The sequence below is a fragment of the Pinus tabuliformis genome, chromosome 7, assembly GCF_031772625.1.
Source record: "Pinus tabuliformis cultivar Carrire ecotype Pingquan chromosome 7, CPIR1, whole genome shotgun sequence".
Taxonomy (NCBI): domain Eukaryota; kingdom Viridiplantae; phylum Streptophyta; class Pinopsida; order Pinales; family Pinaceae; genus Pinus; species Pinus tabuliformis.
In genome coordinates this window covers 329274061-329286418 of record NC_142293.1, presented here as the reverse complement: position 1 = coordinate 329286418, position 12358 = coordinate 329274061, and the positions used below count along the sequence as shown (strand labels likewise).

General features: G+C 39.2%; 1 protein-coding gene across 1 annotated transcript in view; it reads left to right on the top strand.

The window, feature by feature from the left end:
- TTN7 (Structural maintenance of chromosomes (SMC) family protein) overlaps nucleotides 1-12358 on the top strand; it is a 263011-nt gene that overhangs the window by 144654 nt on the left and 105999 nt on the right. Inside the window, exons 15-18 of the mRNA XM_089458168.1 lie at nucleotides 1245-1381; nucleotides 1680-1881; nucleotides 2178-2265; nucleotides 2359-2508. Coding sequence (XP_089314294.1) covers nucleotides 1245-1381; nucleotides 1680-1881; nucleotides 2178-2265; nucleotides 2359-2508 — 577 coding nt within the window. The remainder of the gene's footprint in view (nucleotides 1-1244; nucleotides 1382-1679; nucleotides 1882-2177; nucleotides 2266-2358; nucleotides 2509-12358) is intronic.

Genomic DNA, 12358 nt, shown 5'->3' with positions numbered 1-12358 from the left:
AGAATCGTGTCGGACACGATGGATTCGGGATTCGTGGGGCCTATAGGATGAATTCGGTTTCATAGGAAAGCGTTGATGGATAAACATTGCTGACCTCGACCATGCCGTCAAGAGCTTTGCTATTGAGATGCACCAAATCCTTCAAAGACTTCGTGCTCTTGCAATTGTGACTTTCAATGGTGACCTTCTGTCCTTCCACATGGTCTGGAAACCAGACAACATGATCACTCCTTACTTTCCCTTTCCTCCTGCATCCCATACATGGTGCTTAAGAAGAACACCAATTCTATTACCTCGAATGTGAACAAATACTTGTCTAAGGATATCGATATCCTCACTGTTCGGAGCGGGCCATAGATGCAGAACTTGATTTATCCTCCAAAGTAGTCGAGATATGGAAAAGATAATTTGTGTTGAAGAAGTGAGACTTTGTGTTTACTAACGAGGAAAAAACCATGTTAACTGTCATTATCAAATACGAAGAGTGGGAGTGTATTGAAGCGGCAAACATTGCGATTTTTGATATTTAACATTGACCCGCAATCATCAATGTTAGAACAATTTAATTAGGCTAAGGGCTATATTAAAAGGAATCAGATATCAATTGAAACATTATTATTGGAGTTAGAAGTTACTCTTGGAAAAAGTAAAATGAAGTTGAAGTTATTGGAGATCTAAAGTTTTATATAGCTAATCGAGTTAATTTTATTTTCAAGGGAAGATATTAATACCTAATTCTAGAAAAGGACTCATCATGGGAAAAGTTAATTTCATTTTCAAGGGAGGATGCTAATACGTAATTCTAGAAAAAGGCTCATCATGGGAAATACAATTTTTTTGCCTTTGATATCTCTGATTAGCCTTGCTTTGAGGGCAAAGCAATTTTTAAGGGGATGGCAATGTTATGAGCATAATAATAATAAATAATAATAATTTAATAAATAATGATAAGCTAATTAGTTAATGAAAATATGTCTTATCGGAAAGACATGTTCATTAGTGAAAAGGCACCCGCCCTGAAAAATTCGGAAAGTTGAGATTTTCTTGATTTAATGTGCTATTACTTGTATGTGATATGTCTTTGAACTTATGCATATGCCGCAGTTTTTGTTTTTGTCTGTCTGTGCTAGACATTTTATAACTAATCACGTGCAATAACATCTTTATCCTGATACATTTATTACTTTGAATTTAGAAAACAATTTCTTCCAGGTTAACTCTAATGTTTGGATGGCATTATTCAGGATATACGAAGGGGCCTTAATTCAGTCAGAAGAATTTGCAGGGATCACAGCATCTCTGGTGTGTTTGGTCCAATTTGTGAATTGCTGGATTGCGATGATAAATTTTTCACTGCTGTGGAAGTTACAGCTGGGAATAGGTAAGAGATAACTTTCTGGTTCTCGAGGAATTTTACAAGATTGATGTACCTTTTGGATAAATCTTGTCATAACCTTGATTAATATATTCCTTGCCTTTTTGTGTATTTTTCTTGCACTCAGATGTAGTTTTTATTTGAATGGTTTGAAACAAATATGCTTACTTAATCTTGACATGAACTTTTTTATGTGCTATAATTTTATTTCTAGTAGATTAACAAAGCTGACATTTTTCTACTGGGATAAAATCTAGTTGAAGATGAATTTTGAAGTTTCCATTTTTTTGATGTGTACGTGCAGCTTGTTTCATGTTGTAGTGGAATCAGATGAGATCTCAACCAGAATTATTAGATACCTCACTGCTGAAAAAGGTGGGAGGGTGACTTTTATGCCTCTGAATCGGATCAGAGCTCCGCAAGTTAATTACCCACATAATCCAGATGTGGTTCCTCTGCTAAAAAAACTGAAATTCTCCTCACGGTTTGCCCCTGCTTTTGCGCAGGTCAGATGATGTTTAATTAATGATACTGTACAGAGTACTCACTTTGATAAATTGTTACTTTTGTTGAAAAAAGATATTAGCGAGATCCACTATATGTATTCTATATAGTATATTCAGTCTTCATTTCCTCATATCACAGCCATTGTTGGTATGCCATTTTTGTATTCTTGTTGATTGTATGCGGTGTTTATATTCTTTATGTTGGGCATGTGGGATATTGAAGGCAAGTTGTGAGAAAACATTAATATTAATATGCACTATTCAATTTCTAATAGTAGTTGATTGTTTATTCTCAGGTCTTTGGAAGAACAGTCATCTGTCGTGACTTGGATGTTGCTACCAAGGTTGCTCGAGCTGATGGATTGGATTGTATTACAATGGAAGGTGAGGAGGGACTGTTAAATGAAACACTATGCTTCTGTGGTTGCCTTTTTCTTTTCTATTAAATTATAATATATTTTTAACAACTCTTTCCAGGCGATCAAGTGAGCAAAAAGGGTGGCATGACAGGAGGCTTTTATGACTATAGAAGGTCAAAGCTAAAACTTATGAACATTATCCGACAAAATACGAAGGCTATAAATTCAAAGCAAGAGGAATTGGCAAACGTCAGGACTTCTATTCAAGATATCCTAACCAATATGCCTTTGGTAGCTGCAGTTTCTATATTATCTGAATTGTGGATATATATGCATGTTCCTGCATGAATTTTGGTAATTCCTCAAATCTATTTTTGTCATTGTTGGAAGCTATCAAAAGATGAAGCGATATCTCTTTTAGACTAGGTCTCATCACTGTGTCAAGATTGAAAGGCTTCCATTGGTAGAAAGAGTATTACAGAAGTTAAGTTTGAAAAACGATAACCATACTTTACTTCAATGCGTTACAATAATGAAAAATGCATCAGGTTACCATTATTGCCTGGTATTAATTTTGTTATACGTAGATTTCTAAATTCAATAGAAAGGATTTTGGATGAGTTATTCAGATCGAGGAAGCCTGACACATTGGTATTGGATTGTGTTAAAGGGCACATGTTGAAGTCCTTTGGGGTAAAATAGGGCCTTATATCTTAACATTGGTAGAAGGGATGGAATTGGAATAAGTTCTGTTACCGCACAAACTAGCAGGGGACCTAAAAAGGGTTCCTATGAGGACAACTGCTAGGTCACGGGTAACTATGGAGACATGGTCCACTGTCACCACAACTAAGACTTCGTACTGTTTACAGACTTTCACCGATAGGAGGAGACCCAGTAGTTGGGAGGTCATTTACAAAGTATATATTGATGAAGGGGTAGAGTGACAGGACAACTGCTAGGTCACGGGTAACTATGGAGACATGGTCCACTGTCACCACAACTAAGACTTCGTACTGTTTACGGACTTTCACCGATAGGAGGAGACCCAGTAGTTGGGAGGTCATTTACAAAGTATATATTGATGAAGGATAGGGCTTGCTTGCTCTTCAAGCAAGGGACTTGATCCTCTAGGGAAAGGGGTTGAGGATTGGAGGGTTGAGGTAGAGGATAAGACCTATAAAGGAGGTTCTCAAATCCCTAAAATCCTTTTGAGAACTTGGAATCTCGAGTAGTTCTTGATAAATAGGCTTTGGTGAAGAATGGGACCACACAAGGCCAAGTGGACCTAGTCCAAGTGAAGGGATGGATTTAGGCAACCAATGATGTTCTTAACCTGGCCAAGGTGAGGGGAAAGGATCAAACAAGAATTTCTTCCAAAGATGTGAAATTGATCCTATTAGGTTCTAGCCTTGGGAACACCTAGGCAAAAATTGATCTTCGAGCTAGGGCTTGAGGTATCCAGAGATTCCACCTTCAGAATTATTTCAAATTTGGAGGAGAGCAAGGGGATCCACCAACGCAGTTGTATCTAGGAGATCGAAGTTTTCTTGTGGCCAATTTTCCAGGAAATTGATGCCCTAGATGACGTAATGAGGCTAGACCCAGGGAGAAACAGGAAAGGGGTACAAAAAGGGTTAAAATAATCTCCCTTTTACGGAACCAATGCCTAATTCACTTGGGGATATGGAGTCAAGGATAATAATGAAGAAAGATTTAGTTTCTTGTTCAAGGAGGCTTCAAAAGTCAACTCTGTCCAATGTTAGAGGGAAGAGAAGAAAAGTGACTTTCAAGCATTTATACTTCATACAAATGATGCAAGATTATCAAGATAACTCGATCTCTTGGAGATTTCATTCATCTAACAATGGCCCATACAAAGAATAAGCTAAATAGACACATAATTCCATATTTCATTCATGCAATAATTAGCCCTAATTATAGCGAAATTCAAATGTATGCAGCAACAAGAAAATACTGTTAAATTTGCACTTACAATGTTAGAGAGTATATCCAACCAGCATCACATTTGCAAAATAAGAAGCTCCAAGGTAGAAATAATCCAAATCCATAAATCAAAATTCATCCATCATCCAAAATGGTCCTCCAAGGAAAAAGTGCGAAATCCTCCAAAGATAGAGAGATCCCAAGTCAAGTCATGATTCAAATGAATCCAACTAACTCCTATTTATACACGAATTAGGAGTTCGATTTAGCTAATGAGCCTACATTAGCCCCTAAAAATAAAATAATGTGCAAATGACATAACTTTGGTGACAAACCCACCAAACTAGCTCATAAATGAAAAGATAAGCCTCTCAAGAGGACAAATAATAATCTATGCATGTCGTAGGGCCCTCTAAGAGGCCCGATGAGGTCCATGGGTGCCACAATGAAGAATAGGACTCTCAAAAGCAGTGGATAAGGGGTTGGCCCCTTGAAATAACGTGTGGTGCTCAAAATGACTGTGGGGGCACACAAGTGTCCTCACGGGTCTCCAAACAAGTCGAAGATGCCTGTAGGTTGCCCTCAAGGGCTAGGATGACAATGTACGAGATGCCACGTCATCGTAGAAGTCCTGGATCATCTGCCATGTGTGTTTTGTAGATTTGGGGTCAGCTGGGCATGATGGATCAGGTGCATTCTCGTCATCCAATAAGTGAACCACGAGCAATCTCTGAATGGCTATGGGGATCCATGAAGTGAAATCTGTTGCTATGGAGGTCCATGGCTCTCAACGCTCACCCTATATGTGCTAATGTAGCCCTCTAGAGGATTAGGACCCCGTATAGGGAGACCAAACCCCAAATGGAAACCATATGCAATTTTGCATAAGATCTAATGCGTCCCCTGGGCTTCCAATACAACAAGTCATTAGAGAAATTGAGTGGATAAGCTTACCTAATCATGGACCATAGGTGGGGACCTCTTAATGGCCTGCTCTTTCATAACGGGCTTTAGGTGTGCCAATGTTTCCCAAACTCCCAATGGGGTTAACCAGGTACCCTATTAGTTTGTTTTTGCCTCTAAAGCAGATGATATAGTCAAGGTACATTCATCAAGAGGTGGTGGCATGTGGTAGATAGGTGAATGAGGTAGGGAATGAGAGGGGGCAACCTTGGGTTACATGCTGGGGCATAGGGGTAGCTAATAAGAGGGAAGCCCACACTTGGGTTTATAAGGTGTAGGAGGGAGCAATGGTGGTTCATGAGGTGCCCCGACCTTGATTTTTCCACCCTTCTTTATATGCCTTTTTCCTTTTTATGATTTTCTTTGATTAATTGCTCGAGGCTCACAGGGTTAGAGCATGATGTATAATATATAGTAGTGAATTCCCCCCTTTAAGGTGGGGCGGTTCATTGCCCACTAGGGGTTGGGACAATCATGGGTTCCTATATGGTGAGGAAGGTTCATAGAACCTGTTGGAACCAGGGTGATGGCCATGATGATGGGGTAGAGCTTCATGTAATGGATTTTTCCCACGTGCTAAATGCTTTTCCCTGACCATCTTTTGCATTTTGTGGTGCTTTTCCTGTTGAATGTGGCCATATATGCTTTTGGCTTTCTTTTTAGCTGCATCAACCTTTGGGCTTCATTCCAAGCCATGACCCTCAAGTGTGGGCAAGGGGGAGAGGTGAGCTGACCCTATGTGATGGGGTAATAATGAATGGAAAGGGGGTAGTGCAAGCGGATAAGGGAGCGGGACCACGCAACCAAAATGGGGATTTCCCATGAAATACCATCCTTGAAACCAAGTGGTCAGTAAAAGAGATCCCATGGAGGTCCTAAAAGTGGTCTAGAGGACAAAGGCACAAACATAACCCATTCTTTTCGCTGAATCCCCCCATTAATCCATTCCCAGAAGTGTCCACGATAAGAAAACTACAAGACTCGATTTCAAAATGACAAGGCATACCTTTAGCTTCGGGAGGCCCACCTTTAAACATACAATCATGGTATATGCGCGAGGGACCACATGGTTGGCTCAGGTGGCAGCGAAATGGCGTAATGAGCTAGTTGATGGCTACAAGGCGTTGTTGGCTGTTGACTGTGGATGAGTTATAAACCTATTTTCCCTTGCCTGACAAAGTTTGCAGGCTTAAATTTAAGCAATCCATTGGCCCTTTTGTCTGAAAATTGTGTGGCAGTGAAACCCTATGTGGAGTGGGAAAAATGTTCTTTTGCTTGTTCTGTTATGTAGCTTGGGCTTGTTGTATTTTCAATTTAAAATATTAGAGCGTGTAGTAGCCTGTAATTCCAAATAGCATTTGAGCAGTTGAAGCACTATTTTCAATAATATATATCTTGATTTGCTTAGGCTATTGACTATCCTAAGTCATCTTGTCATAATAGTGGATGTTACCTTTAGTCATTTTTCCTTTTCGTTAAGTAAATGATTTTATATTAAACCCAAGCTTTCCCCTATGATTAGAATACGAAAGGAGGCAACAAATTCATTCCAGAGGCTTAAAGCTTACCAAGGAAACCATATTTGTCATGCCCCTAGAGCGTTGCCACAAGTCAAAGCGTGTCATGACCTTCGAGTGTGGGGCACGAGCATGGTTCCTCAATAATGGCATGACCAAACTTGTGAGTACTACACTAGGACTAAGCCTCTACAATTATATTTATGTCTGTGTGATTAGTTGTCAATATGTGTAGTCAATGTGTGCAGAATAAAAATGTAACCATTCACAAGTACAATTGCTCATTCACTTCATCATCGTATGCATAATTCATGAACCGATCATTCCATGAAATTAAACATATACATGTCACAAGAACCACTCACAAAATACAACATTGGTTCACCTCTTGGTCACCTCGTGTTGGTTCTGTTGATTTTCTTTGGCACTTCAGAATCAGGTCTATGTCTAAAATGTTGAAATATGTAACTAGGTTCAATCTTCCTAAAATGTAATGTACTCTTGATTTTTGTAAATTGTAAAAAGAAAGAAAATCGTTATTATTATTATTTTTATATGATGGGTTTCATCCTCAAGGTTAATTTATTTTAGGTCAAACCACCCATTGAGTGCTTCTAGGTTTTTTCATAAGAGTCTAGAAGTCAAAGAGTCATTATCATATGTAAAAGACCCTAATGGCCATCTTGTAACATCTCAAAAGAATTATTTTTGAGTCAAAGTGTCAAATTACCCCTCCAAGGCCAAGTCAGCCTGGCATTGGAGAAGTTAGCCTAATCAGGGAAATTCGTACTCCTGGAAGGGCTATATATAAGAGACCATTCGACCTCATTTGAACACTCATTGATTCACTCATCAAGGAAGCAAAAGACAAGAAGAAAGAAGGTAAGCGAAGGACTAGAAGAAAGAAGGTAAGCGAAGGACTAGAAGAAAGAAGGAAGTCAAAATTTTTGAATTTTTCACTCTCTCTCTGTTACACGTGTGAAGGAAGGCTAGGATTTTTGCAGCATCAAGGCCAAAGTTTTCAAGTTGCAAGGGAAGGGTTAAAATTTTTAGAAGAAAAGTTGATTTTGTCACCTATAAATTTTAGAAGAGGAAGCAGCCCAAGCGAAGAAAGAAGGAAGCCTTAGAAGCCCTAAATCCTCCCACACATGCGAAAATTGCAGCTGTTGCAAGAGGCCAAAAATTTTAGACTTGCAGTGAGGGCAAAAATCTGAAGTTGGGGGACAAAGTTCTACAATTGGAAGAGGTTTGACTTGGTTTGACTTAGCAAGAAGCAACACATCCTCTAGAAGGTTTGAAATGGTCTTGGAGGGATCTTGGTCTTGGTTTAGAGGTCTTGGAATTCATCATTTGAAGAATCTATAAGAAGAGAAGAAATTTTTGTGGGTTTTCCTCTTTAAGAGAGGTTTTGGCCTTGGCTAGCAGCTTACATCTTGTGTCCTTGTGTACTATTGATCTTCATGTTTTGGTAGCTGTTTGATGATAAGAACAACATAATAATAAGAGAAGAAGAAGCTAATAATCAAGAAAAGTAAAAGAAGATCACAAACAATTATCAAGTCTAAGAGAAATCACTTCAATTGCAGCCCTGTTGATTTCTTAACATAAAACGCGATCACAAACACACTGAAATACCACAATTACAAGCACTTTGCACAATAGAAAATGTACAACAGTGAACCAATGAAGTACACAATAGATTTACAAACCCATAACTTGCTTGTATTACAACTTTAATACAGCAAACTTAGACCTCCCATACCAACGATCATGGCGCTTACAGTTAGCCCTGATACAAGGAAAACTAAGGCTTGATGTCAACAACACTTGACAATCAATCTGCTCAAGAACAAGAACAAACTTGACTTACTTGCTGAAGAAGCGCTTACACCAGCCCTTTCATTCCACTTGCCTTGAACACCTGGCAGGTCCTTTGCCACCTATACATGCAGAGAATATGCTTCTCCAACACCATTGCCTTTGCTGCTCACAAAGAAGTCTCTACGCCTTTGGATTCCCTTGCACATTCCAACTCCAACAAACTGGCTTCTTATAGTGACAATGCTGCTCCAAAGGTCACTAATCTTGGGCTCAACAAGTCTGCCTATACACAGTGTTTATGTTTCTTCTTAGATCATTGTTCATGGGCTACAAAGGTTTGCTTCCTAACAATGGATTTGCATCTTCAAATCACTGTACTAAGGGCATGAAACTAGGTCTGCTCACAACTTGAATTCAACATCAAATGCAACGCTAAATCCCCCAACAATTCTCAGTGATTAGCCCTGCTAGAAGTCACTATGCGACTACTTCAAAGCTTTGCCCACACACACCTTAGTGGACAAATCTTCGCGACACATACACAACAGTGCTACACTTATATATCAGCCCACATGATGTGAAAAATCGGTTATCCGATTCCTACTACAGCAACTGATGTTAATTCTTCTAATTGTTAATTTGATTAACCAATTTACTTGGTATGTGTGATGACAAATATCGAATTAAATACATTGTAGCCTACACAAATAAAAATTATAGAAACTAAATACATCACAGGAGAGAAATAAACATCACACACATCTACGTAGTTAGTTTTGGACAAATGTCCCTGGAAAAACCCAGTGTGGGAAAACCAATGCAACAATTGAGGGTTTGTATTATTAAACAATAGTTTTCTTAATACAATCTTTGGATGCCTTGCTGGCTATCCGATACAGAGAATATGACTGACAGAAGATTAGTGAGAAATACCTCACACTATCACTGGTGATCTTGACTGATCCAACCACAGAATGGCTTGTCCCTTGTTGCCTCTGCGCAGTCACCCTGTAGGCCCAAAGTCACAACTCCTAGGGACAACGTCACCCTTTCTGCTGATCGATTTGTGTTTCTGAGACTTCGTTTCAGTCCTCCTAGTCTCACAACTCGGCTTCCGGCTTCAGAAATTTATCTCTCCAACAAAAATACAGATATGCTCAAGCCGCTGCGCTGCCTCCGCGTCAGCCTACCCTGCCTCTCCCAAATATCTCTCTACCACCTCTGTTGAGTATTCCTGGGTCAAGAGAAATATCCAACCGGAATATCCTTGCCCCTCACTGCAAGAAATCACTTTGAATCTCACTGGCAACTGCTGCGCTGCTCTCTTCAGAAATTCAATCTCTAATCTCCCACTCAATGTGCTTTCCAAATGCCCATCCTAATTTATGTCTCTTGTGCATTCTTCTGAAAATCTGCATGAGTCTCCTTGAGTGGATGCCTCTGCATCGTGCTCTTGACCCATAATTGATTTTCACTTCTCGTCGCTGAATCTTCGCTACGAAACCATGTGAAAATTTCTAAACAGAAATTCTATTACTGCAGCAACTGATTTATTTCACCTACTTATTATTCCCAATAAGTTATTTATGAAATACCTTCAGTAAATATTAAAATAAATTCTATTGCAGATATCGCAACATTATACAGGAACAAATAGAGGGAAAACCGATGCAATAGAGGAGGGTTTTATTAATCTTCAACAACAATCACTTTTACAGAAAAATTTACATAAACACTAGGAGAAAACACCTGAGACTTTTCTCCGAGACTTTCTGACAACCCGGGGAACTTACTTTCTCTACTACGTTAGCCCTGCATCATTCTGCGTGGCTCTGCGCAGCTTTGGTCCCTCTCTGCGTCATCCCTGTGTCTCCCTCTATGCTGTTTCTTAGAGTCACTGCGTCACTTCTTCTGAGCTCCCTGACTGTTGTTCACCCCCCCTTCCTCCACCCTGTAACTCTCCCTCTGAAATCGATCTCCTTTTCTCTGAGAATCGGTTTTCCTTGGGGCACTGAGTATCAGCTGGTGTGTCTACAAATGACCCTTAAGTCTACTACTATACTTTTCCTGTTGTTGAATCCAATGTTGCACGAAGTGGGGATGAAGCGGGGACGTTTTTTGGAAGCGGGGACGCGGAAGCGTCATTTTCCAAAAATCTAGGAAGTGAAGCGTCTGCTATATATATATATATATTATATTTTTTTGCATTTATACTCAAAACAAACATCCCAAATACCAAATTAGTTGTAGAATACATGAAAACATGCATATTTTTGCATAAATCAAGATAGATATGGCATTCATGATTCCATTGTAGTTACTAGTATGTACATCAACCATCTATATTCTAGCGATTACAAACATACATCAAATTTTTAAGAATATTATAAAACATAAAACATTTAAGCATATTATAAAACATAAAACATAGAGCATATAAGGATTTATGTAGCAAGTGAGCAACTGTCAACATTTGTCATGTCCAAAATTCAAATAATAATGTTTACAAAATATGTCACTTGGTCACCGCCAAGACAAAAAAGGTTCAAAATTCAAATTCACAAGCCTACAAGTCTAATGAGTAATCTATGACAAAAGTAGTAAATTGTGAATATATCTACTAAGCATCCAAAACAGGTGGAAGCGTCCAGGGAGCGTCCAAAACAGGCGGAGGCGCACTTCTGAGGACGCTTCCTGTACGAATTCGCATGGGACGCGCTTCGGGCCTTAGAACCGGGGGGGGGGGGGACGCTTCCTGCAACATTGGTTGAATCAATGAACGAGATTAAGTCTCTAGTGAACGGCTAATATTAAAACAGACTTGATCCTCGTCTCTTAGAAGCTTCTCATCCTTATCTTTATTAATACCCATTAATATTTTTATTTTCCTAAGTTTAGACTTAGGAACCCATTAAAAATATTAATTATTTTAATAACTCCTCATCTTGATGGAATTTCTCAAAACGATTTCTGGGTCTTGGAGATCCCATGTGCCTTAGTCTCTCCTCCAAATTTCAAGGCTAGAGCACATCCGATGCTACCACAAATCAACATAACTCACCTCGATTCTTTAGGTTCAACTTGTCATTGGTTCTTTGGGATTTGGCACTCATATGTCGACATACTTGGGTAGGGCCCAAAAACTTTGGCCTAGGAGGTTAATGCTGCTAAAAGAAACAAAAGGAGCATATCATCGCCACAACATGAGCATTATCTCACTCATGTGGCTGTCACCCAGTCGCAAACCACATCTTGCTCCACTCCATCAAATGGAGGAACCCTTGCATGTCCCAACCTCGATTAGTGATAAATTGACTCATCTTAATGGGGTAATACAACTACTACATCATACAAATCAAGCTTTAACCCTTGAGCTATGAGCAATAATACAAAGAAATATCAAGAAGAACTAAAAGGTGCACAAAAGGGGTGGAAAAACAAAGGTCGAGTTGGTAACTCATGTATCCACAAATGCTCCCTCCTCACATCTATGCCCTTAGGATGTGGACACCCACATTAGTTGGTCGATGCGTATTATCCCTTATGTTACCATCATTTTTTTTTAATAAAGTCGGATATTTGATATTCATTCCAAAAAAAGGGGAAGTAGCGCTTCCCATTATATAAGTGTCGAAGAGGTCAAGGAAGAAGAGGAAAACAAAATCCTTGAACCTTCTTTTCCAGCTATTGAGTTAACTTCAAAAGTTCCTAATTTGCCTACATCATCTAACTTATAGATCTTAACAAACTGTTGTAGCAGCAATTTACATTTACATCTCATAACTTAGATATGAAGATGGGATAGGTGTCTAGAGCTGAAAATTCCTTCTCGCTGGGAGCAAAAATGGTTCTGTTGCGCCAAAATTTGGA